General features: G+C 36.5%; 2 protein-coding genes and 1 long non-coding RNA gene across 4 annotated transcripts; 2 read left to right on the top strand and 1 right to left on the bottom strand.

Annotated features, from left to right (window-relative positions):
* Nucleotides 1–835: 835 nt before the first annotated feature.
* Nucleotides 836–8,943, top strand: LOC124453573 (cytochrome P450 1A1-like). Its single transcript, XM_047004359.1, has 2 exons — nucleotides 836–916; nucleotides 7,207–8,943. Exon 2 carries the CDS (start codon nucleotides 7,220–7,222, stop codon nucleotides 8,702–8,704), a length of 1,485 nt encoding a protein of 494 aa, XP_046860315.1. The 5' UTR covers nucleotides 836–916; nucleotides 7,207–7,219; the 3' UTR covers nucleotides 8,705–8,943.
* Nucleotides 8,944–10,502: 1,559 nt separating this feature from the next.
* LOC124453574 (steroid 17-alpha-hydroxylase/17,20 lyase-like) lies at nucleotides 10,503–14,552 on the bottom strand. The gene is made up of 2 exons (XM_047004360.1): nucleotides 14,454–14,552; nucleotides 10,503–12,194 (listed from the first exon to the last, which is right to left on the bottom strand). Exon 2 carries the CDS (start codon nucleotides 12,179–12,181, stop codon nucleotides 10,700–10,702), a length of 1,482 nt encoding a protein of 493 aa, XP_046860316.1. The 5' UTR covers nucleotides 12,182–12,194; nucleotides 14,454–14,552; the 3' UTR covers nucleotides 10,503–10,699.
* A 1,371-nt stretch (nucleotides 14,553–15,923) lies between these two features.
* Nucleotides 15,924–20,778, top strand: LOC124453582. Of its 2 annotated transcripts, XR_006951144.1 has the most exons (7): nucleotides 15,924–16,251; nucleotides 16,360–16,438; nucleotides 16,651–17,016; nucleotides 17,594–17,686; nucleotides 17,759–18,093; nucleotides 18,286–19,572; nucleotides 19,831–20,778. It is a non-coding gene; the product is annotated as an uncharacterized LOC124453582 (long non-coding RNA). The 2 variants fall into 2 exon arrangements; XR_006951145.1 differs by lacking the exon at nucleotides 16,360–16,438 and having other exon boundaries at nucleotides 19,831–20,668.
* Nucleotides 20,779–26,123: the final 5,345 nt, after the last annotated feature.

The raw sequence follows: 26,123 nt of genomic DNA, 5'->3' as shown, positions 1-26,123 counted from the left end.
GTGCGACTGCGATAAAATGATGTATAGTTATCGCAAAGAGCAAACGTTTCATCATATTCATAATTCATATTTCATGGTTGAACTCGCACCATGCATTTAAATTATTTTTGACGTTTTGTTAAATCCACACCGATATTTCCAGTAATAGTAAAAGCTCGAACGAAAATAAATACATGCTTACACTATATTTTGCTCACCGTCTGACCATAGAGCGCAAGATAAAAAATGTGAACCGAGCTGGCTAAATACGGCACGGTGAATCGATTTCATGTGTTTTTCGCCAAACGAGATATGTGTAATTGATGTCGGTAATCACTCGATTTTGGTATCTACTGTATAACGTTGTTTAGGCCGCATATCTATTCGGATTCCAGACATTTAAAATCAAAGAGAAACTGACAGGAGTTCCGAAAGGTTCTACCTTATTGTGATTGTTCTTCCCCCCTCATTCCGTAAAAATCCCCCCCGGAAATGTTAACAGACAGACACAAATCGAGATTTTACCTCTATATAGGTCGAGTAGAGGAATGGGCCGAGACTTGTCAAGATTAGTGTGCTGCCACGCTGATGCGTGGCAGCAAATATAGTAGCAAAAACATTTTGGAAAATTCCCGCGCTGTTTTGAACGAGATCTGATGTTGACCAACGTCGGGAAAAGGTGCAATTTCATGTATTCATAACGGTTCATAAAGGTGAATTTTTATAATCTACACGTAGATAATGTTTTATCTAAATGTCGGAAACAGCTAAATTTCTCCACTCGCACGTGACACACTCTCGACCAATGAAACAGTGGGAAAAATGGATGCCTGAGAATTGCTATACAACAATAAAATCTATTCCATTGCAGTTCTTTGGTTAAAAGTATTTGTCGAGTGCCGTGTAACACAATCAATCGTATAGTGGCAAACAAACAGTAAGTAGCTTTCATAATAATTATTTTGCTCGATATCACTACATTTTACTACTTTGGATTATTTTATCGGCACAGTTTTACGCTCTGGGGACATTGCACATTTGATAATACTCTTTGTACGACATTCGTAACCAGAGCCCGATTAATTAAAATAAGTGGAGGCCATGTGTGGTCTAAGTCTGTGAAGGCCCCTTTTTCTTCACTCTAAAGGTTTTGGGCCATTCATTTTCACAATGACAAAATTCAATGATCATTTTGAATACAGTCCCCCGAACAGCTGCTAAGTCTTGGCTTATGGTTGATCCGTCAATTAAATTGTGCAATTCACACAGAAGTACTTATGTGTACTGTCGTCATCGTGGTTATTCCATTTTGCTTGATTTTGAAAATGTGAGCAAACATTGAAGTCTTGACAATTCGCTAATATCTAAGAATCTCCCAATTTTATATAAACCATTTCCATTAATTACCGTAATTTGCTTTTGCTTTCTCAAGCCTGGTAGTGAAAGGTAGAAAACAATACCGTCATTATAAAGTCCAGAGTCCATCGAGATCGCATAGACATGGTCACGCACAATTCAATGCAGTAAAATAAAAAACATAAGCTCATTTTAAGGAGGCTCCCTACAATTACTAAGGCTTGTTTCAAACGTCGAATTTTGCATGTGTCGAATAAAATTAGCAATTTAATACGACTAAAAAGCAAAATTTGACAGTGCATTCCAAACGTCAAACTTTGCATGCGTCGAATGCAATTATTACACGACGTCTTCGCTTTATCTCGTTCCAGTCTTTGTTGTGAGTAAACTACGAGAGTTAAATTCTATTCGACGCATGAACGCCTGTCTGCACTGACTTTATTGATAATTTTTTCCTTTTTCCTTCGGTGAGTTGCGTTTAAAGTTCGTATAGGTGCTGATTACAACAAAAATTATAACAATACCTCATACCAACCAGGGGCGGATCTAGGGTATGTCAAGCCAGTTACGCGACATATGTTTATAGTTCAAAAATTATTTATCAAATTTAAAGATTGCATTTTTTTTTCATTAAATTTTCGTTCTGTAATCGTTTCGATTTCATCGTCAAAATTCTGTTTTATGTATGAAAACTTATACGAATATCACCTTAGTAAACGAATAGTAAACTTATACCAGAGCTTATACCCTTAAACTTATACCCTTAGTAAACTTATACGAATATCACCTCAGTAGATAAAAACATATCTAGAACTACATTAACTGCCTGACTGATAAGCGGGGTGGCCGGACCTATAAGGAAGTCCAACTGCTATCGTGTAATTCGTTCGTTTAAATTTTTGTCTTACTATGATTGGTTTGACCGATTTCGACTGATAGCCAACTGAACTATCATAGTCAAGCTCACTCTCTGAATTGAATGTTTGATCGTTTCATAGTAATTTTCTAAAGCATGATAGAAACTAAACTACAATCATATGGAATTTATGGAAATCTTTTACAAATTCATATATTGACATGAATGCTGCTGTCCAAACTGTGAATTTTTTCAAGAGGGGGAAAAATTTATGGATAAATTATAAATGCTTGGCAAAGACGAGCTCGCAAGCGACATTTCGGTCATTACATGTTTGTAAATGTAGATCGTCCAGGTTGTTATAGCCTGAGAAGGACTGTTTTCGTTGTTGTTGACTGACGTTTCGACAAACTTAGCGGTAGTCATCTTCAGAATCAAATGAGGAGTAAACGTCAGGTTAGCCGTATTTGTTATCTGGTTCTTACGTCATTGTATTGTGTGTACAGGAAATGTGTATTGTGATTGTGAATTAGTGTGAAGTGAAATATTTTTAGTTGTGATGTGTGATTTAGGTGTGATGTTTTTAGTTGTAGTGTGTAAAGTAAGTCGAGGTACAAACACCACGGACGTACTGCCATTACCGACAGAAGATATTATGGAGCTACTGGAGCTCTGCCTCACCTCGACTTACTTCCAGTACAAAGGTACACACTACAACAATTACATGGAACAGCAATGGCCTCACCTGTTTCTGTTGTAGTTGCTGAAATTGTAATGCAATCTATAGAGGAACGGGCGCTCACGACTTACAAACATGCACTATCTTTTTGGTTCCGCTACGTAGATGACACAATCACAGCACTACATGCAGACGAGATTGATGACTTTCACACTCACATCAACAAAAAGAACAGCCACATACAATTTACCAAAGATGTCGAAGAAAACGGAACTCTTCCTTTTCTCGACTGTTTGGTAAAACATGACAATCAAAAACTACGAACAACAGTTTATCGCAAGCCAACACATACTGACCGGCTACTAGACCAATCATCTTAAAGCCCTACATCACACAAAGCCATCACAATCAGAACATTAACAAGACGTCAAGACGTGCACAAATCATATGTAATTCACCGGACGCTCTACACAACGAAAACAACTATCTCAAACGTGTTTTTGACAAAAAAAAACAACTATAACTCTGACTTTATCAAACGCAACACTTACAAACCCAACGAACCCAACGAAACAAACAACTCAGTGACAACAGCAAAGATTCCTTACATCAAAGGTACGTCTAAAACTATCTCGCGTATCTTACGACCATACAACATACGTGTCGCACATAAACCAATCACAACGTTACGACAAGTACTAACGAACATAAAGGACAAAGAACAACCCAATGAACGACATGGTGCAGTTTACAAAATAAACTGCTCCGACTGCCACGCCTCCTATATCGGGAAACTGGCAGGAACATAAACATAACACTTACTGAACACAAACGAGCTACTAATAAACAAGACAAAACTAATTACATTGCCGGACATCACCGAATCACAAAGCACAACATTGACTGGGACTCGGCAAAATGCATTACTTACAGTACTGGCTATAGACAACGGCTTACATTAGAAAGTTGGTATACCAACTTGGAACAAACCCCCCTTAACAGATCACAGCAATTACCGGCACCTTACAAACGACTTATTCACAATACAAACAAACAATCAACTAAAAACATTACACTTCACACAAATTCACAATGACATTACACAATTGACACTCGCACACTTCCTGTACACACAATACAATGACGTAAGAACCAGATAACAAATACGGCTAACCTGACGTTTACTCCTCATTTGACTCACTGATCTGATAATAGACTGGATATAGCTTCTATAGGTAGCAAAAGTGAAGCCTAATTATATATGCAAAATGCACTTCCGGGTACCACAAGAAATACAAATTACTATAGAAATGTATGGAGGATAACGTTTACATACAAGAATTTTCGAATATTTAAGGCATTTCGTGACCTTTTACTAATCTCAAACATCTGTCATGTATAAAACAAGTTATGTTAATCAATTTGACATCAAAATGATACCAATATCTGCAAAATATCGGCGCTCGTGTTCAATTGAAAATTGCGCGTGCAAGAATCGAATTTGGCCCATCGTTGCAAAGGCAAGATAATTCACAGCTCATTTTCCAAGTTCAGAGGCAGTTATGATCTAGAATGAGTTTCGATGCTTAAAAAATTCGTTTTGTACCTTTCTTTTATCATTCTTTATTATCTAGACATTGTTTTACGTAACTTTTGCCGTGACTTCTTTAACTGGGTACTGTTGTTGTAGGAACAAGACAAATTTACTAAGCTTTCTTTCTCTCTTTATTCTTATTTTCATTTCTGTTTTTATTTTATAAAAATAACACAATCACCACACCTTGCTGTAGCATTTGTATATAGCCATGAGTAAGTATGGTTGTTATTGACAGAAGTATCCAACATTTTTATCAATTGCAGTCTATACCGTAGCATCAGGAATTGTATTCCCATGTGGTAAACTGCCATCTGAAGTTAAAAGCACCTTTCTGTTTTATTGCATACTTGAATAACAATAGCTGTTGGTTTGAATCAAAGTACTCATGTCTTTTAAAGACAGGAAAGCAGATTCACTTTAATAATTTTTTTCAACCAACAGCTTCTTAATAAGTAGGGCAGGTGGTTTTCTTTGGCAGCATCTGCCTATAAAATTAGCCATGTATGGTATTGCAATCACTTTAAATTCAGAAACAATGGAAAAGCAGTGTGCACTACTATAATCTTGATAATCATCACAGTATATATTTTGTCTACAGAAGTAATTTGTTTCAAACCAACAGCTATCGTTATATCAACATGAAACAAGGCAGGAGGGTGTTTTCAGCTTCTGATGGTAGTTTATTTCACGGGAATACAATTTCTGTTGCTGAATCTTAGTATACAATGCAATTGATGCACATGTTATGTCAATAACAACTATACTCACTCATTGATGAAGGCCATGTCCAAATGTATTAGCAAAGCGTGGTGATTAAATTATCTCTGTAAAATAAAAACGGAAATGAAAATAAGAATAAAGTGAGGAAGAAAGCTTAGTAAATTTGTCTTGTTCCTACAACAACAGTACCCTGCTAATGAATTCACGGCAAAAGTAACATACAACAATGTCTAGATAATAAAAAATGATAAAAGAAAGGTACAAAAAGAATTTTTTTAAGCATCGGAACTCATTCCAGATAATAACTGCTTCTGAACTTGGAAAATGAGCTGTGAATTATCTTGCCTTCGCAACGATAGGGCAAATTCGATTCTTGCACGCGCAATTTTCAATTGAACGCCGATATTTTGCAGATATTGGTATCATTTTGATGTCAAATTGATTAACACAGCTTGTTTTATCCATGCCAGATGTTTGAGATAAGTAAAAGGTCACGAAAGGCCTTAAATATTCGAAAATCCTTGTATGTAAAAGTTATCCGCCATACATTTCTATAGTAATTTGTATTTCTTGTGGTACCCGGAAGTGCATTTTGCATATATAATTAGGCTTCACTTTTGCTACCTATAGAAGCTACATCCAGTCTATTATCAGATCAGTGATTTGACTCTGGAGATGACTACCGGTAAGGTTGTCGAGACGTCAGTTAACAACAACAAAAACAGTCCTTCTCAGGACTATACTAACCTGGACGATCTATATCTACAAACATGTAAAAATTATAACATACGCAAAATAGAACAAATCTACAAATAAGTTTTTGTGTAGCCAAAGTTCTCGTATATCTCAAAAAGTTATTTATACAATTCCTTCAATGTTAAACGTAATGCTTCTTCATTTTTGAATGAATAACAATGATCAGGCGAAAAATCAGAAAAAGTCAATATACCATACAAAGATTAGGTCAATTCCTTAAAAACGATAAAAGTGTAAAAGAAAATGAGACATAGTTGCCGTAACAACGCAATTAGTCCTACATAAGACTTTTAAAAAAGCCATCACAATAATAAAATTAGAGAAGGATTTATTAATAACGTTCGTCTTTAACTTAAGACATCTTCAGATTATTTGAGTTAATTTATATACACAAGGTTTTAAATAGAAGCATATATTACAGGGTGTTGAATTAAATTACTTATATTTAATTGTTCAGAATACAGTAATGTCCCCCTTCCCTTTGGATTGGCCCCTCTCGTCAGAAAATCCTTGCTACGCTACTAATATGTTACGTTAGCAAAAGTGTAACAATTGTGTGTTTCTTTTTGCGTACTAGTTGCAAAAGAACGTAGTCGATAAAAACTAAAGGACTGCACGTATATATTATATGTAATCTAACAAAGCAAACGTCCTTACGTCAAAAAATCAAAATAAGTTTAAACATTCCTTTTTCGCTGGTGTTGACTGTAACAGTTTGTTCTAGCAAGCTTTGGCAACGAGTACAACTAGGACTACGAGCACGAAATAGCTACGTCATTTTGGTGGATTTCTTGATTGTCATAGTCAAAACTTTCGTACGAAATGTGCTAATGAATACCGTATTCGCCCGTGCAACATAGCACCTTCTAATGTTAATCTACTCCTGCCAATTTGTTGTTTTTATCTTGTTGGTCGATATCATTCTTTTATATGCCTTTAATAAAGTCATTTGTGCATCTTTCCTTTTTGTAATTCGCTTTTGGCTTTCCGCTCTGCACATTATTTATGGCTACAGTTCTGAATATTTGATACACCCTTCGTTAAGAGAAGGTCGTTCTCAATCTCGATGCATCATGAAAGAGTATTATTCTTAAGTCCATACGCTTTTTTTTTGAGTTTCATTTTCGATTTACAAAGCAGGCTACCACTTGTCATTTATTCAGTATTAAAATGGCTCTTCTCTTACACCCTCTGAAAATGTTTCCAGTGTTATTATTTTAGATAGATGGTGAAAAAGAAAATTAAAATTCATCAATTTTTTAGGTCAGCCGTCAAGATGCTGTTTGAACTATTGCTGTCCCTAGTCGTCATTTATTTGATATCTTACGTCATTCAAACTTGGCTAGAAATTAGAAAACTACCACCGGGTCCGATACCACTCCCATTCATTGGAAATTTGCATCAACTGGGAAATAATCCTCCATTTTCCACAGCGGCACTTTGCAAGAAATATCCGAACGTACTGAGGCTAAAGTTCCCCTTTGGTTACTGTCTATTTCTTAACAGTGCAGAAGCTGCTCGAGAGGCCTTCGTGACGAGAAAAACTGACTTTGCTGGTAGACCAATTGAGCAGTTTTATCCAATAAATGTCATTCTAGGTGAAAGAGATATCGCTACTACGGATTTCGGACCAACTTTTACATTTCGCTCGAAGGTTTTTAAAAGCGCTCTGCATTTATTTGGTGATCAAACCAAAATACTTGAAAAGCGTTTCCACGACATGGTTTCGTTGATATTTGCAAGACTAGACGAGCTTGTCGGAGAAAACGTAAACTTAAAAAAAGTTGTTGAAAGTTCAACCTTTGCGCTTATGTGGGAATGGCTTTCTTCTGAACGAATAACGTATGAGGATGATAAAATGAAGAAAATCCTCGATTTCATCGACAAATGTAATTTTTTGGGACGCCAAGGAAGCTATTATCAGCTTTTCCCCATAATGCGTCATTTACCGACTAAATTCAAAAAATGTCTCAACGATGTGCTTAAAGCCAGGGATGATTTGTTCGGAACGGTCTTAGATCACCATAGAGCTACATTCCAAGATGGAGTGGTTCGTGACCTCACTGATGCAATGATACTGTCTTACATGAATGAAGAGAATGAAAGCAAAAATATCTCCGGTTCAATTGATGACGTAATGTTCTTGATGATTGACGTGATGACTGCAGGCTCTGATAGTAGTGTCAATGTTTTAAAATGGTGTGTCTTACACCTGGTCCTAAAGGAAGATGTGCAAAACAAAATACATGATGAGTTGGATAGATATATGGAAAACGAGAACATGCCAAATACTTTACAATTAAAAAAATTCCATTATTTGAATGCTTTTCTTTGTGAAGTCTTTCGTTCGTCTACAAATCTTCCTATTTTCCCGCCACATCGTACCGTACGTGATACTAATGTTATGGGCTACAACATACCTAAACACATGACGGTGTTTGTAAACCAATATTGTATCAACAATGATCCTCTTAACTGGGATGATCCAAAAACGTTTCGTCCTGAGCGTTTTCTGGACGAAAATGGCGAATTTGTTGGATGGAATAAGCACGAGGCGTTCATGCCGTTTGGTATGGGACGACGTGGCTGTCCGGGAAAGGAGCTTGGCAAACTTCAGGTGACAATGATACTTGCCTGTCTTCTGTATCGCTACCATTTTACGTTAGCTGAAAATCAAGAGGTGCCTAAACTAAATGATCCTGTTGTGGGAGCAACTGCACGTCCAAAAGATTACTTGGTTACTGTTCTTAAACGCAAATGACACGAAGAGCAAATATTATTGAAATAGGCTTTGATTCTTTACGATTGATAAAAAAAGACACTTGTAAAAATACGGAAATATCCTAATTACGACTATCTACCATGCATGCTTTAAATTTTTTAACGAGATGATATAAAAACATCGCTAAAGTACGCATAGAAATTGCCAAGGGTATTGTGACAAATAGATGTATCATTTTGTATGTTATCCATTATTAAATCCAATTCAACAATTGGTAATAGTTTGCATAAATCCCGTTTATATAATATTTTTTCGATTCAAATGATATTAAATTCCTCCGTTAAAAACATTGAACTATATATTTTGTTTTTCTAAAACGAACGAATTAGGTGTAACGTAAAATCATGAGAAATTTGTCTTGGAAAAACATGAAAAGTCTTCGTGAGCTTAACTTCTCTTGTCTCTAAAAAATCGTTAAGAGACGTCACTGCATCTTCAATTAAGACTAATTCATTACTAATTAAATAGTTAATTAATGCTTGCATATCAACACATAGACCTAAATGTTTTATTTTCACTAATCTCAAATTTATTTTGGTCAAGAACACATTCTCATGACTTTCAACAATGTCATCATCATTATGCATTGTGCACTTTTAATAGAACAAAGTCCTGATTTATACATGTATTGGACAAATATGTTTACTTAAATATAGTTTACTTAAATATGGTTACTGGCTGGTTCTATATGTTTGCACATATAGAGACCAACAAGTATCGCCTCCGAAACGATTATTCCGGGGAAGGGGAAATATTCATATATGTTAGATGTGCCATATTAAGTAAAGCTTGCATCTATATGAATATATATTTGGCCCTCTCCAAATCATTGCGCTAGCGGCTCTACTAAGATCAACCTCAATCTGAGTGATGAAATTGATAGTTGTTAGTCGTCTAAGGCATAAAACAAAACATGTATCCACAATTTATCAAACAATACCAAGAAATTTCCCCTTTTTCTCCATCTCTCTTGTAATTATACTTCGTCCGGGCTTTACTACAGGTTGAGATGCCTGAGTATTGACGTCACATTCTCTAGACCGCCTAGAACCTATCAGCCCTCTAGGTATGTTGAAATTTACGAAACATTAATTTCATGTATATAACATATCACCATGACCATGAATCTACTATCCATATAATTCAGTTTCATCTGACGGATTTCCTTTGAAAAGAAATTGACAGAAAAAAAGCTCAATATGTGAATAAATACTTCACTTCCAATTCACGTCTCAGATAATAACAAAAGTTTTGACGTCCGATAGTTTAGAGTGCTACGAGCTTTTCTCGGCGGGCTGTAATGGCTAAGATTAGTCCAAACTTTCTAACAAAATTCTACCATTGCTTTTATTGCAAAAAGACATAGCACAGCATGTCTCATTAAAGGTATATACCAATTCTACCTTAATGCTGATATAGCTAGTCTATAATTTCCAGTAGCTATATATGAGCGTATGATCGATTCAGCCAATACAGTACATAATAGTATTGTTAGTCTTATAGTCTACATGTACGACTTTTTTCTTTGCTAGTAGATAAGTTCTGTAAAGAGAAAAAACTATCATAAGTGCTTATTGCTTCAATGTAACATTCGGCAAATCTGCGCTTACCTGTCGTCATCTACACATTCTTCGCTTTTTGTTCGAAAGGATGTTCTTTTTCCTGGTATGAAATAATGATGAGCTTATCCGAATGAATGTCCTATACTTACACAAAGTGTTAAATGTTTATGTTTGTCTTTTTATGGACTGGGCAATCTTTGCAGGAATACTACAAATTTTTTTGAAAAACTTTTCTTTTTCAATTTTACTACTTACACTTTTAGCAGTTTTTATCTTCGATAAAAACAATTATGAAGGAAAAGTTGATACAAAAAGTCTGTGATCAGTGATCAAAAAAAGATATTAAAACTAGGAGTTCATGTGCATTTGAATTAACGTTCATAAAACCATAGCTTAAGAAACGTCGTAATGTCTACGCTCGTCTGGTGAGCACAACTTTGTAGTCTCTTGGACAACGAGTTGCCGTAAATACGACATCATTAAGATCGGGACAGGGCTGGTTTTCATCAGCCCTTATGTTGTAACGGTGTAGCAAGCTAGATAAAAGTGTCAAAACATGAATCTTGCCAATTTCCTGTCCGGGACATGCACGTCTGCCTAAAACAAATGGCATAAATCCTGGTTGTTTATTCCATCCAATGAATTTTCCGTTTTCATCAAGAAAGCGACTTGGATCAAAAACATTTGGCTTATCCCAGGCTTTTGGGTCGCGGTGGATGCGAAGCATATTCAAAAATACCATTGTGTTACTAGGTATAGGCTGACCCATGACGGATGTGTCGCGTATTGCGCGGTGTGGTATCAACGGCACAAATATCGAGGCACGCATAACTTCACATATAACAGCGTGCAGGTAATCTAAATTTTTTAGACATGCAGCATTCGGCAGAGTGTCCTTTTCTATGTGTTTATCCAACTCTTCCTGAATCTTCCTTTGTACATCTTGCTTAACAACAACATAAAGAATGCACCATTGAAGAGTTGAAGAAGTTGTATCGCTTCCACCGAGAAGCACGTCGAGCAAAAGAAATGCAATATCGTCACTTGAGCCAATCAATTTACCTCCTTTTTTCTCCTTATTATCGAAGGCCAGCAGCATTGCATCAATGAGGTCGCGAACCACTCCATTTTGATACGTCTTCCTATGATTATCGAATTCTTTTCCAAACAGCTCAGTACGGATTTTGATTGCTTCGTTAATTTTCCTTTGGTGTTCGGTTGGCAAGTAACGAAGTAACGGAACAAAATGATAGAACGTTCCTTGTTGTGATATTGTCATACATAGATCGATGAACTCTGCGATTTTATGTGTCTTGGCATCTTCGTGCACTAGCTGATCAGATGAAAGCCACTCCCACAGTTGTATCATGATTGTCGGTCCATAAATTTTTTTCAAAACAAGAGGCTCCGATAATCGTTCGTCTAATTTATTGAGCAGATTCCTTACTGCTCTGTGTAAGCGTTTTTCGATATTTTCCCCTCCTTCTCCAAAAGTATGTATCGCATTCTTAAAAATATTTGAGCGAAACGAAAAGGCTGGTCCAAAGTCTGCACTACTGAGATCTCTATGCTGTAAAATATCATTTATTGGACTGAAGATTTCCTTCGGCCGACCAGCCATGTCGGTTTTTCTGGTCAATAAAGCCTCTCTGGCAGCTTCGACACTGTTCAGAAACACAATGTATCCCAGGGGGGTTTTCACCCTAAGTACATTGGGATACTTATCGCACAATTCTGACATAGAAAATGGAGGACTTGTTCCTAACTGATGCATATTACCGATGATCGGAAGTGGAATCGGACCGTGTGGCAATTTTTTGAGTTCGAGCCATGTCTGAATAACGAATGATATCAGATATACTGCAAACAGAGCGAGAGACACTTCCAACAGCATGTTGATGGGAAATCTGAAAAAGATTTAAGATATGTTTTTTCCAAGAGTAATGCCAACATTTTTACAGTTAACAAAAATTGACATGTTTTGTGTTAAAATAGATCAACCATACATGTATTAGCTGTACACATTCCTCACAAATCAATTTTTTCAATAACCTTGAAGAAATTGACTGATGAAAACTATTTGGAAGACTTTTATTTGATATTATTAAATAACTGCAATAATCGGGCTGGTGCTTTGAATTATCTAAACTCTAAAGCTAAGATGGCATACATTAGCTTGTGCAAACCGATCTGAGCTCAATCTATCAAATCAAATAAAAAGAATATGCAAATCAATCATCAATGCCACGAATCTGCTCTTGACTTCTTCCAAACGTCTCTTAGCTTGCATAAGCCTGTACAAACACTTCTTTCGTAATGAAATTCATTAAAATTTACTAAATCTAAATTTTAGAGGAAGCACATGTTTTCAGATTGTTTGCATCCAGCTCAAATTTAGCTTTCCAAAATTTGAGGTTCAGTCGCAGAAATGTTTGAATGCTTCAAAACAAGCATTATACGATGAAAATTTTGTAATGCTACAGAAAGTTATTTTCAAATGTTGTCTTTTCAAAGAAAACCTTTTTAATGCTTTATAGCTAATTTGCTAAATCAGAAAACACGCAAGCTTCTGCGTCGAAATTTTAATCCACTACAAAATGAATATGAACGTACTTGGCATCGCCTGGTACACTAATCGAGACAAAAATATCTTCCGGTTCATTTGATACATACCAAGGAATTGCATTTCAGAGGGCAAAACGATGTGCATTCAAGATAGTCATTTGGATAATCAAAGCATTTTCAGAGCAAAAGTTGAACTTATGTAATACTAAATTGAACGACAACATGCACAGACAGAAATGTTTCCCGATGCATTTCTCATGTTAGTAACTTTATGACGATGCAAATAACTTTGACTATACATCAATGCAAATATACTATTTCATGCTAATATTTCATGGGAAATATATTTTGTGTTCAAAATGTTGCCGTAATTACAATCTACGAAAGATAGGTTTTGCATTATTGTTATAATATTAACTATGAAATACCATCATATATGTTATTAACTATGAAATATCGTTTAAATGTTTTTGATCTGGCTTACGAAAACCTCAAAGACGTTTTTGAGAACTCTCGAGCAAGTGCACGAGATCTCGAGCTAGCACTAATCTGCTCCGAGTTCTTCCAAAGGTATCCTCGGTTTGCATAAGTGAAAGCACAGTAAACATCTTTTATTTCCTAAATTATATTGTTATGAACTGTAAAAGATCAAAAATGGCTGTGCGTTTATTTTGACTAACAATGGATTTGGTAGTGAGCAGAGCTTTGTATAGCTTTATTACTCGTCTTGATATGTTGTAGTCAGTATCAAAAATTAATAATGAGAAAAGTGGAAGTGAAACTTTATTTTTATACGAGAGCCTGAGATTGGTTGTATTCGTTGCCGATGTTTCGGTGCCAAATTTGAGAGCGTCTCCGGTTATATTTTCCGGAGAAAATCACTACGCGAACCGTTTTCTGCGGGTAATTCAAATTTCAAACTATGTCTTATTTTCTAGTAACGTTCCGCGCAAGGTATAAGCTGTGCGCTCTAAACATCGAACAATATACATTCTTATTGCAACTCGATACTCAAACTTGAGCATTTGTTTATAAATGCACGCTTGCGTATTTAATGACGATACGCGTTGTTTTACGTTCTTTTTTCATTGATGTTGGTTGACTTTTCTCATTTCTGAATGTACATCCAGGATCCAATGGCCATAGCTGATACTCCTAGGAGCTCGCTCGTAATGAGAAAAGTAAACATAGTAAATACCATAGTTAATATATTGTTCCATATCCGAGACATTTTTCTGTCCGTACTGTAAATAAAGTTTTCTTGTGTTTTGTTTTGTATTTTTGTTCCGCAGGATTTAGTAAATAGCTTATGTTAAAGTTAGTTTATATGATTTCTTGTAATGATCTTACTCTTTCGTGCATGGGATTTTCTACCCTATCAAAGAAACAAATTTGGCAAAACTTGTGTATTTAGCATTTATAGCTCAGGATTTCCTTTTCCCGAATTAAACAACTTTTTTTCATCAACACTGGTTATTCGACAAAATGCAAATGACTTTTGGTTTATCATTTCGTCTTTGTTTCAATACAGTATTTTGCATGGCAGTGTTTTCACTGGTACATATGTTGCTGTAAAGTAAACAATAAAACATTTAACTCACCAATTACTTTTCTTTTGGTTTGCCAATTACAGTTGTAGAAAGCAGTTCTGTAGACAAGAATCCCTACTTTAAACTAAACGTTGTATGGTGACGTTGCACAAGGTTGCACCGTTTTATTGGGTTTTCTTATAAGAAACCGGTTTGAACTAGTATTGGGAAAACAACTGCGTAACGCAGTCTCGTTTTTCATTTGACGACCTTTGCTCCTTACACTGACAGGCATAAATTAAAGTGCAACTTTGACCAAATTTTACTCTTTTTTCCACCCACGTGAAAAAATACCAATATTAAGAAAACTTTTGGTGCATGTTTGATCGCTTCTGTTCAGGTATAGTGTAATAAACAAATACAGGTCGTTGTCCGTTTGGCCAAGATGTTGCTATATAAATCAAATTACATCAGCCCCATCGTGATGCTTAAATATTCCATCAGGGATCAGTAGAGTTGAATGCGTTAGTTTCAAATATCTTTGTTTTCACAAGCTAAAACGCGATGTTTTTTCATAATGTGAGGCCAAAGTTTACTGTTTTTTAGGTTTAGCACCATCTTTGACCAATCTTACTCGAAGTTACACGACGTACTCAAAAACTGTCGGCGTATAAGCAAACGCATGTATGCAGAAAAAGACTAATATTGCCGAGAAATAGTATCAAATTTCAAAAGAAGCATAACGTATCAAATTTTGTTCATAGAGTTGATTATATTATCAGGTAAAGAGCTGTCTAAACTAAACTAGGTATTGGAGCAAAATAAATAGTAAGTAAATCTACGAATCACTCATGCCTCACTCGCACGAATAATTTTTTAAAGTTTTAAGACTTAATTTTCCTTCTCCATATCGCTATCCCTAGTCATCTTCATGGGTAGTTTGTTTTTTTACGGGAGCACCTTAAGTTTGAACAACCTGTTTTACATTTACAGTTTCAATGTTTGAGCATGCAGTACATCGAGAGCACATCTGTTTGTCATCCATAGCACAAGCAGGCATGTCTGTGAATCCAGGTTTTCTGGAATAGCTTCAACATCTTCAAATTCAGTACCAAACTGCACAAATGTGTTGCGATCTCTTTCCTTTTTGCACAACAATTTAAGGAAGGCATCATTACCATAAAACGAGCTCATAGGATCATTCACATCGGTCGGACAACCTTAGCGTGTTATTGTGCGGGGGATGCTGGATGACGATTCAAAAAAAGATTGGACTGTATTTTACCCCAGATATGTTTTGTCAACAATACGAATATTTAAAATGTCCCTGCCTTTGACGACAAACTTTGGTTCGTTACCAAACTTTGACGACAAACTTTGGTTCGTTATAAATTAACTCTACACGCTAATTGTGAAAATACCCTCAAATTGACTCTATAAGTCAATTTGAAACGTCTATTCAAACAACAGGCCTGGTGACATGAGTGGCTCCTTTGCCAGTTGCCGAAATTAAAAATAAAAAACTTAACGCGCGCCATTTTGTTTTGTTATAGGAGCGAAGATATTCTACATTACCCTGTATGGCTGTATCAGTATTTTGTATGAAGTATTAAACACATCGGGGTTTCACCTCTTATTTATGCAAACACATGTCTCATAAACGCAGTAGGCTGAGTAAACCAACGATTGATGAGCAGCTGCTGTCTGCAATAAGCAATGTTAATGCTATTACACATCAAGGTGTTCGTGGTAGAAAACTATTAAGAAGAAAAATGCCAGTAGAGATATAGTTCTTCAAAGAAGCGAAGGTGGTGAACGGATTATTCATAAGCCAAGCAAAGCACTTCGAGAAATAGAAATACACAAAGAGGTGTGTGCTGTAGAAATAATACTTTTATCAAAGAAATAGAAGCATTTTAGATTTTTGTGTAACTTGTATGTTACATTTTTATGTTACTTGTTGTTATCACTATCATAGATGAGGAAATGCCTACAACATCGTCAGATTTACATGATGTTCCACAGGAAATGTTATGTGATGACTGTTACTAAAAGAGGTTGTTGATCATACTTCTTACATCTCAACTTTACATAACAGAAGCAAAACTTTTGTGCTGTCCAAGCCACTGCATCTATACATAGTTTTTTATATTTTTATACACATGTGACTGTGCTTTTAAGACTTCAATCTACTCTTGTATCATATTGTAGAAAAAAAATAGAAAAGGAAAAAGCTTTATGTCATAAAATCATTTCATTTTCATTTTAGATCTTGAAGCTATTCTTGAAAGCTCTCAGTTGGTTATTGGAGAAGTGGATACTGGGCCATCTGCTTGGCAAAAAAGAATGGAAAATCAAGAAGAAAATTGGGAAAGTATGAGGGGAAAAATATTCAATGTCACTGTGTCATCATTTGCTCCTCCTTTATCTGCTATGAAGTGTTGTACATGTAATGAAAATGAAGCTGTACTGCGATGCAGACAATGTGGTGTGTTGAGATATATTTGTAGAGAATGTGATAATGATGTCCATGAGAACAATCCTCTCCGTGATTGAGAAGTGTGGTTGGATGGTTATTTTCAATATATCAAGCCTACACAGTCCATTTCATCTGATGGAAAGATTTTCAGCATTGGTAAGTACAATGTACATACTATTGAATTTTAAATTAGTTTAAAATTTGTAACAAGCACATGTCAATTTTTGTAGGCTTCATATAATGTGTATGTTTGAAGTATGAGAACTATATTTAGTACAGTTGGGTTTTGCATAATCAACAAATAGTATATAATTGTGCTATGCTTTGATGTGGAACTGGTTTCACTAGGAAAATATTATCAATCCAGTCACATTCAGAAAATCGTTTGCTGAATGGAGCTATTGCCAACATGAAATTGACCTTCTTCATGAGCAGACATGGAAAAATTGCCCTCCTTTTAACATTGATCAACATTCATGTCATGTTGATGGAAATCAAAAAGTGTACAGATTCTGCAAAGTACCAAGGCTTGTAATATTGGATGGCAAATTCTCAAACTTGCAAAAATGGAATTACCCTTTGTAAACAATTCAGATATTTTTATGTTTTAATAAATTGAACCAACTTTAACAAATCCAAGAAAAAGACCTACTGCTCATGTTTGATTCTTTACCTGCATTGTTGGGTTTATGAGTGCTTGTGTTCTAAATTGATAACTTACTTTTACCACAAGGGTCCAGTCCAGTGTTATTATCGTGATGTATTGATTGCAAACAACAGTTTTGTGGACTCTCATTTAAAAAGTCTTGGTTCAAAGTCAATTCAGGTAATGTATTATGAAGTAGGATTGAAAGATAGTAATCTATTATTAGGTTAAAGCATTTTTTATAAAATGAAGATAATTCTTGTGGTGACACCCATTTGAAAGCTGCAAAAATGGTCTCCAAATCAAAGAAAAACCAAGACGAGACTGGACTTGAAGTTGCTGGATGCAGGCACTCGATTGCTCAAGCTACTTTGAACATGTTCAGAGGAGAGATTTATGGCTATGCTCACTACTTGCATATGAATTTTTTACAACCACATAAAGTTAAATATATGCGAGAAGATATTATATGCAAATATTGGCCTTGGGCTCTACATGTTACATCGGAAGAAAATTAAAATGCTTTAAGAAATATTGCACCAACACTGTCTATAATGCATGGGAAATCACACAGTTGGTCATGTCAGGTACGTTACATACGTAGGATATGATTGTTTACCCAATAACTCGTAAGCTAAATACCACATACGCCGACAATAATGCCCTATTAAAGATGTGATGAGACGAAGTAATAATACTGTATTTCACGTAACTAAACCGTAGTTACGTAAATCTGAAATGGGTTGTCTTGAATGGATGATTCTTTTCACACTTTTTAGGTTATTTGGAGCGGAAGATGGCAAAGTGGTGCGGCAGCAACTGCTGGCGAAGAAGTTGAGCAAATAAATTCGTATTTGTCAAGACTTGGCTCGACTACTAAAAATATGACGACCTCCGGTGAGTATTATTTTCTGATCTGCATATCCACTCAGGGTTTTTGGTCGATTAAGTCCACGAACTAATGTGCACATTAATGGTTGTACGTATTAAGAAGAATGCATTACTGAACATCTTCTGAGTTGGAACAAGCGAAAAATTTTAAATGTGGCAAAATCACTTGTTATTCGAATGAAAAAGGTTACACGTTGTATATGTCTTCAATATTTTCAAAATTATAGTAGTGTGAGTCCATGATTCTAATGTGTGCTACGTACGTGTATAATATGAAATGAATTTACAGTTCATAGTTGTGTATAGGTGTTGTTTGAACCCAATACGTTTACTTCGCTAATATAATTCTTTTTCACTGTTTTTCATAATGTGTCCTTTCACTGTTTTTCATAATGTGTCCTTTCACTATTTTTCATAATGTGTCCCCTGTTTGCATCGGACGGCTCGAAAAACGACTGTGTTGAAGACTTCAAGTACCTTGGCGGTTATTCAGATACTGAGCATGATATGTCTGTCAGAATAGCGTTGGCATGGAGTGCGCTGCATTCTTCTCAGGCAGTTTGGAAGTCTCCAATCAAGAAGGCAACAAAGACTAAAGTGTTCAAGGCTTGCATTGAAATCATACTTCTCTACGGGTCAGATTCATGGACGCTAAATGTGAAACGTAAAAAGCGCCAGGACGGCACAAAAACAAGAATGCTTAGACACGCCTATGACATATCTTGGAAAAGCCAAGATATGTCATAGGCGTGTCCTACCAACAAATCTCTGTACGGTACGCTTCCTCGTGTGTCTGAAACGGTTCGTCAGCGGCGTTTGACTCTTGCGGGCCATGTTAGTCGTCATGAAGAGCCCGCTGGTAGGCTACTCCTATGGACACCCTCAGCAAAAAGAAGAATTGGGCGCCCATTTGTCACCCTCAAGAACATCATTGAGGAAGAAACTGGCTTGTTGACCGATCGCCAATGCTGGCACTTGGAATACGTTCATGTTTCACCTGAGCCATCTGCCATTGGATGACGCAAGGCAAGGCAAGGTAATTTCGAAGACCGAAAGGCAACTTTCATCTGCCAGGGACGATTTTGTAAAGTTAAGAAGCGAACTTAATGTCCAGGATTCAGACTTGGACGACTCGATAATGCAGTGGAAAGAAGAAGTTCAACAATTTGCGAGAGGTAACATTGTTTACTTTCAAATATTTTTTAGAAACATGGTTTAGTATTGTACATTTCTGTACTTTTGGTTGATTTTGTTCAAACATCATTTAAAACGAAACTATATTAAATAATTCTTGGCCTGGCTCAAATTTTTATGTTTGGCAATTGTTATTTTTAACAATTCATTTTACCCCCGGAAAATATATAGTTATACAGTATTGTATGGAGTGCTTAGTAATTACGTAGATAAATTAATATTTTTTATTGTTTATATAGAACAACAAATTGGAGTTTCTTCGTTGAAAGGTGCCGCCGAAGAGTTCTTCAGTGTATATAGTGTGTATAGTGTGCATAGCCTATTTAACGTGTATTGCCTACACAGTGTATGTAGTGTGTATAGTGTGCATAGCCTATATAACGTGTATTGCCTATATATCGTTTGTATAGTAAGAGTGTATCAAAAAAAGTATATTATGGTAAAAAGTTCTTCGTAACAAGACGCGCGCGGTACAGAGATACAGCTGGAAATGAAAGTTTCAAAATTGCAAAATGTTATAGCAGTGAAATATCTGCTGGTAAAAGTCCTTTAAAACAGGCCTTGCGCACGAAAAATTTTCATTGAAAAGACAATTTAATTATCTTCATTCAAAATATGGAGGAGGTTGTGCAAGCTATCTTAATTGCAAGCAATTTGAGGCAAGCGCTGGCCAACGCAAGATCTTTATAGCACTTGAATTTTTTTTGCTTTTTCGTATTTCACTTACCTTTGGAATTGGCTTCTTAATCTCATGTTGTACTTTATTCAAATTTGCAAATAAATCATTACCAGCTGTACCAGAGAACGTTAAAATACTCATGCGCGTCTTATTTTAGAGAAATTTTTCCAAGAGTCTACTTTTTTGACACACCTGGAATATAATTCGTTGGCTGTTAGCGTCTTAGTGTTTTTTCACGCAACAGTTGACGCTTTTTTTCAGAATTTATTTTTCCTCTCCATAGAAAGAATTTTAAATCATCTTATTTTTGGGATTAATAGGTGAACAACACTTGAATAAAACCGCGTACGTGTATTACATAAATATTTTAGATAATAAATGAGCTCTAGTTGTTCTAAGCATATCGCAAATTTTATTTTCTTATCTATTTATTTTGGAATATTTTTTAATGCATTTATGAAAGAATGAGTGTATGATCTATGAAATAGAACATATATTTAGCATTTAATCTATTGTTGTATTTTCCAATGCTCTGTCACTAGGCTGCGACTACAGATATTTTTCATACGTCAATTTTTACGTGAGAAAGTGCATCTCATTTCATTTGGTTATAAACTATATATCTATGTTGCAACTAGCATTCAACTTATTGTTTTTGGAAATTTAACGTAAATTGTAACAGTGAAATCTGCACAATAATATCATCAGGCATTAAATATTTCACTATTGGCTGATTTCTAAAGGACATGACATAAGCATCGGCATAAACGTAAACTTAAAAAGTATTTAGCTCAAAGAAGAACATATGAAGAATTGAATAAAAATTCCACGTCTTTATTCTTGTAAACATCTTAGTAAAAGAAAGTAAAGTCTTTCCGCTCATGTTCATTCCACTGTTATAAAACAGTGGATAAACGTTTTAGCACGCTGCCTTACCCTACACTTTTCTTTCATCAAAATCACTATTTTTCATTCATTGATATACCGTGTGAAAAATTTAAGAAATAACTTACAAGAAAATCCTCTGCAGTACAAAAAGTGTGAAGTTCAAAGTAGTTATAAATGTCTTATTTCACGACTCGGAAATTTTTTATTTGGACTTCTTACGTGATATTACGCGCATAATATAAAATCTGTTCTTTTTATAATACAATGATATCAAACAAAAATATTTCCACTGGAAGATCAGGCACAAAAATAGAAAATTTAATATAATATACATATACAAGGAAGTTTCTTTACAAAATCAATAAAATCCATAAAGAAAAAAAGTGCGGAAGATTTACGAAGTTATATATTGTGAATAAAATCATCTGGTCCAGCAACAAACATTCTGTCAACTGGCCAAATGTAAGACTCGCCAGTTCTTACGACATCTTCGTAGAATGGACCAGGCAATGGTGGAGCAACTGTTTTGCCCGGTACCACACTAGTAAAAAAGACAGATAGGTAGCCGGGAGTCACGGGTCGGTTATGCACCTTCGACATTCCTAAGACACATCCCAAACCACACACTACAACATTTCCTAATTATACATGAAACAATTTAAATTCAAGACATTGCCATTTGCTTCGTTAATCACTATTTATGACAGAAGAAATATTGATACGCATCATCGGCATGTACGGGCTGCCAAAGAACCAAATAAGTTTTAACATTTTAAAGCTGAAAGTAGTCATGTGTGTTTGATCATGTCTATTATTGTAGAATGTGTTCAACGTTGATGACAAAATTAATAAACAAAAGATCGAACTTGTTTTGCGACAACCTGATAACTTCTAAGAACCTAAAAAATCAACCATTCTAATGCTAACACCTATTTCTGACTTGTGCTAGAAGTTGCTGTAGAGACAGATGCAGCCATCGTTTTAGATATGGTTGACACAGATGTTGTAGCGGCGAAGGAGCTTGAGGAAAAGGAAGAAGAGGTTGAAACAGATGAAGAAATGCCGATGGAGGTACATACACTGGAAGAGGCCAGAGTGGTGTTAGTGCTAAAAGAATCAGTGAAGACATTTGTATTGGTATTGGTAGCAGCAGGGAGGAAGGGAGATTCGAAAGTCGCAGAAATCGTATTAAGATGAAAATCTTTGCGTATAGGAATGAATGTCGAAACAGCGCTACTAACTGTGAGAGAGGTTGTAACAGAGCTACAAAGAGTAACAGATGAAGATGTTGAAATAGAAGGCGAAACAGAAAACGACACGGAAGGGGAGGTAGAGACATGGATAGTATTTGTAGATTTTCATGATCTTTCGAAATATATACTCACAAATCTTTTTTGACCGAATAAACAAGATGTCTTCGCCTTCGATATGTATATTTTACTGAAGTATGATTGACATGTTTTTCTTTTCTATTGTGCATTTATAATTATTAGTCTAATGTTTCTTACACTCCCCAGGGTTGACATAATAAAATGTTGTCAACAAACAAAACAAAAAAAACAAAACTATTTTTATCTAAGAATGCACAGTTGTTTAGAACTTGTTTGTATTCTGCAATCTTCACAATTGTCCTGCTATTCCCGCGCTGAGTTGTGGTCGATCAGTTGGACGAAGCACTTGTTCTTCTTCGCCGTTCTTATCGCTCTCTACTCTTTCGTTACTGTCTTCTTCCTGATGAACCTCAATTGGAATAAGTTGCCTGATAGAACGTCGCAACAAGTGTGAATGAGAGTGAACGTCGCAACAAGTGCAACTAGAGTCTCCACGAAGGACTCTGACTTGTGCAGCTCGTGTAATTCCATCGCCACCTTGTAACAATTGTTCAACTTTCGCCACCTTCCAAATAATACGTTTTGTTTGATCGTTGCGAATAATGACGATATCTACAACTGCTATTTCGGGATTTTGATTAGCTCTTGATTTTGAAGTGTATTGCTCTCGTAAGGCTAAAAGATACTCGTTTCTCCATTGAAAAGTAAAACGTTGCAGCAAATTTTCGTGATGTTTCGCCTTTCTCGTCAAAGATTGATAGGTGCTCTGAATTTCAAAGTGCTCACTGTTTGGCATGGTCGTTATTCGCCTTCAATACACCAGGTGCGACAGGCTTAGCGGAAGAGATAAAGCTTCTTCATCGTCGTACACGTAGGTTAGGGGTCGTGCATTTATTACGCCCTCGATTTCAACCACAATAGTATGCAACTCGTCGTAGGTTAGATTCGTTCTACCAACTACCTTTCGCAACAAACGTTTCACGCTTCGAATCAAACGTTCTCAGAAGCCTCCCCACCAAGGGGCCTTTTCGACGATAAATTGCCATGTAATCTGATGGTTTGCAAGATAGCGTAACACTTCCTCAGAACGACATAACTTGCGAATTTCTAAGCATGCAGCTCGAAAAGTCTTAGCATTATCGGATATAAGAAGAGCTGGCAGTGCTCGTCGTCGACTAGCGTATCTGCGGAACGCGCGGAAAAAGGCTGAAACGCTTAAGGAAGGAGTGAGCTCCAGATGAATGGCTCTAGTAGACGCACACGTAAACAATAGAATATACACCTTTGTTGAATTATCCGACAAATTATTCCTTTCGCAACTCTCTCGTACGAACAACGGTCCGGCAAAGTCCAAACCTACGTTTGTGAAAGGGGGATCATCCGACACTCTTCTAACAGGAAGATCTGGAGGAAGCGTTCCCCCATAAGGAAGACCTTCGGCTTTACGACAAACGACACAATTCCTGACGATTTTCTTTACTGCTTCTCGACCACGGATTATCCAAAAATGCTCTCTAATGGTTGTTAGTGTACCACGAATCCCGCTGTGCTTCACATTGTGGTGAACCTCGCATAGTAATAACTCCACAAATCTTGATTCCTTTGGAAGCAATACAGGATTTTTGCTCTCCAGATTCAGCGATGAATTTTTCAGTCTCCCATGGCACCGCAGCTTCGTATCCAGTGAAGTGCTGTCATCGAGTCAACCCAATAAAAAACTTCCAGACTCCACTTGAGTGCCTTTAACAAAGACTCTACTAACTTTGCTAGTACAGTCACTGCCACCAGCTCTAATTGGGGAATCGTTTGCTTTTTCACTGGTGCGACCTTTGTCTTTGAAGCGATTAATTTCACATCGATGGTACCATTCTCATAGGCTGTTCTTACATAGACAACATCACCAATTGCACTTTCAGATGCATCACTGAATCCATGAACTTGTGTAGTAAAGTATTTCGGTTGGGGTAGATAATAGCACCTGGGTACACGAACATCATTTAGAAACCTTAACTCTGACAATAAAACGTTCCACTGTTCACGTAGATTGCCATGCAGCTCACAGTCCTACCCCAGTCTATCCAAGCACATGATTTGAAACAGAATCTTCAGCCTTATCGTAAAAGGAGACAAGAATCCAAAGGTATCGAAGATTTTAGATGACCATTTCAACAACGATCGCTTTGTGACAGGTAATGAATTGGCGTACTCGATTATTTCAGTCAAATTGAATAGAAATGTGACCTCCACCGTATCCCACACCATTCCTAGTACTTTGACTTGAGTGGGCTCCGTGAGCAGTGACTCGTTTGCAATTGTCGACTTTGTTAAGGACTGATCATCTTGAGTAACGCTTGACTTGTCACTAATCAAGCTCAAATTCTTGTTACCTTCTAACGCTTCGATAGACTTCACTAAGTTACTGGTATTCGAGTTCCATTTTCGCAAGTTGAATCCAACCTTGGCCATCAACTGCTTTGTTCCCTTGTATATTTGCAAAGCGGTTTCATCGGTTTCAGCACCGGACACAAAATCATCGACATACAGAGAATTTTTCAAGTGTTCAACAGTTTCTGGCTCCTGCTTCTCGTGTGTCTTCAAATGATGGTTGATAAAAGCTCCTAGAATTGCTGGCGAAGGTCGTAGACCAAAAACCAATCGACAAAACCTTAGCTTTAATACTTCTAAATGAGAATCCCTAGCATCCCTTAGCCACAAAAAACGAAGCATGTCTCTATCTTCCTTGTCAATTCCAATCATTCAGAATGCTTTCTCAATGTCAGAAACTAGCCCAATCTTGTTTTGTCGAAATTTGACGAGCAAATGAAAGATTTGTGGAATGAGGTTCGGCGCGGTCAGTAAGCAATCGTTTAGTGAAAAGTTACGCAAGTTCGTCGTAGTAGATCTATCATATACAACGCGTAGCTTCGTAGTAACCTTATCCTTTCGTATGACACAATGATGGGGAAGATAGTGAATTTTACCACGATCCTTATCAGATGCCGGAACCCTTTCGACTATTCCTGCTGCCAATTGTTCAGTAATACCATTATTGTATTCTTCAAGATTTTGTGGATCCTTAAGCAGTTTTCGATGCAATGATCTCAATCTACTATGACAGAGTTCGTAATCGTCATCAATTTGCACATGATCATTTTTCCACGGCAGACCAACTTCGTAGCGTGCTCCAGTGAATCGAATATTTCGCACAAAATCTTGTTCCTCGGGTGAGTTCTCTAAGTCAAAGGAGTCAATGCCAACGCTCTCAGTTTCCCCAAAACGCTTCAATGATATTTTTAACTCATCCCTATCGGTTACGACAGTAGAATTATCAAGGCAGTCGGCTGCTAAAATGAGGCTGTTCAGAGTATGTCCGTCTGATTTTTGTGATGACCATCCAGACAAAAGCCATCCCAATTTGCTGCTTATCGCTGTTGGAACATTTTCTCCTCGTACGACATCACCTGTGACTACGTCCCAGTAATGATCAGCTCCTATCAAGATGTCGATTGAATCACAGCTACCATTGTTATCGGAAGAATCAAAGTCTGCAAGTTCTAAACCATGGAGATGTGGATATTCGTCTATATTTATCCTTGTAGGAAGTGGTGCACACATTGTTGGAAATGCGATTGCT

This window comes from Xenia sp. Carnegie-2017, unplaced genomic scaffold, assembly GCF_021976095.1.
Source record: "Xenia sp. Carnegie-2017 unplaced genomic scaffold, XeniaSp_v1 HiC_scaffold_25, whole genome shotgun sequence".
Lineage (NCBI taxonomy): Eukaryota > Metazoa > Cnidaria > Anthozoa > Malacalcyonacea > Xeniidae > Xenia > Xenia sp. Carnegie-2017.
This window is presented reverse-complemented; position numbering and strand designations above follow the sequence as displayed.

Coding starts and splice junctions, on each gene's coding strand:
- LOC124453573 (XM_047004359.1), top strand. CDS start 7,220: ATGCTGTTTGAACTATTGCTGTCCCTAGTCGTCATTTATTTGATATCT.
- LOC124453574 (XM_047004360.1), bottom strand. CDS start 12,181: ATGCTGTTGGAAGTGTCTCTCGCTCTGTTTGCAGTATATCTGATATCA.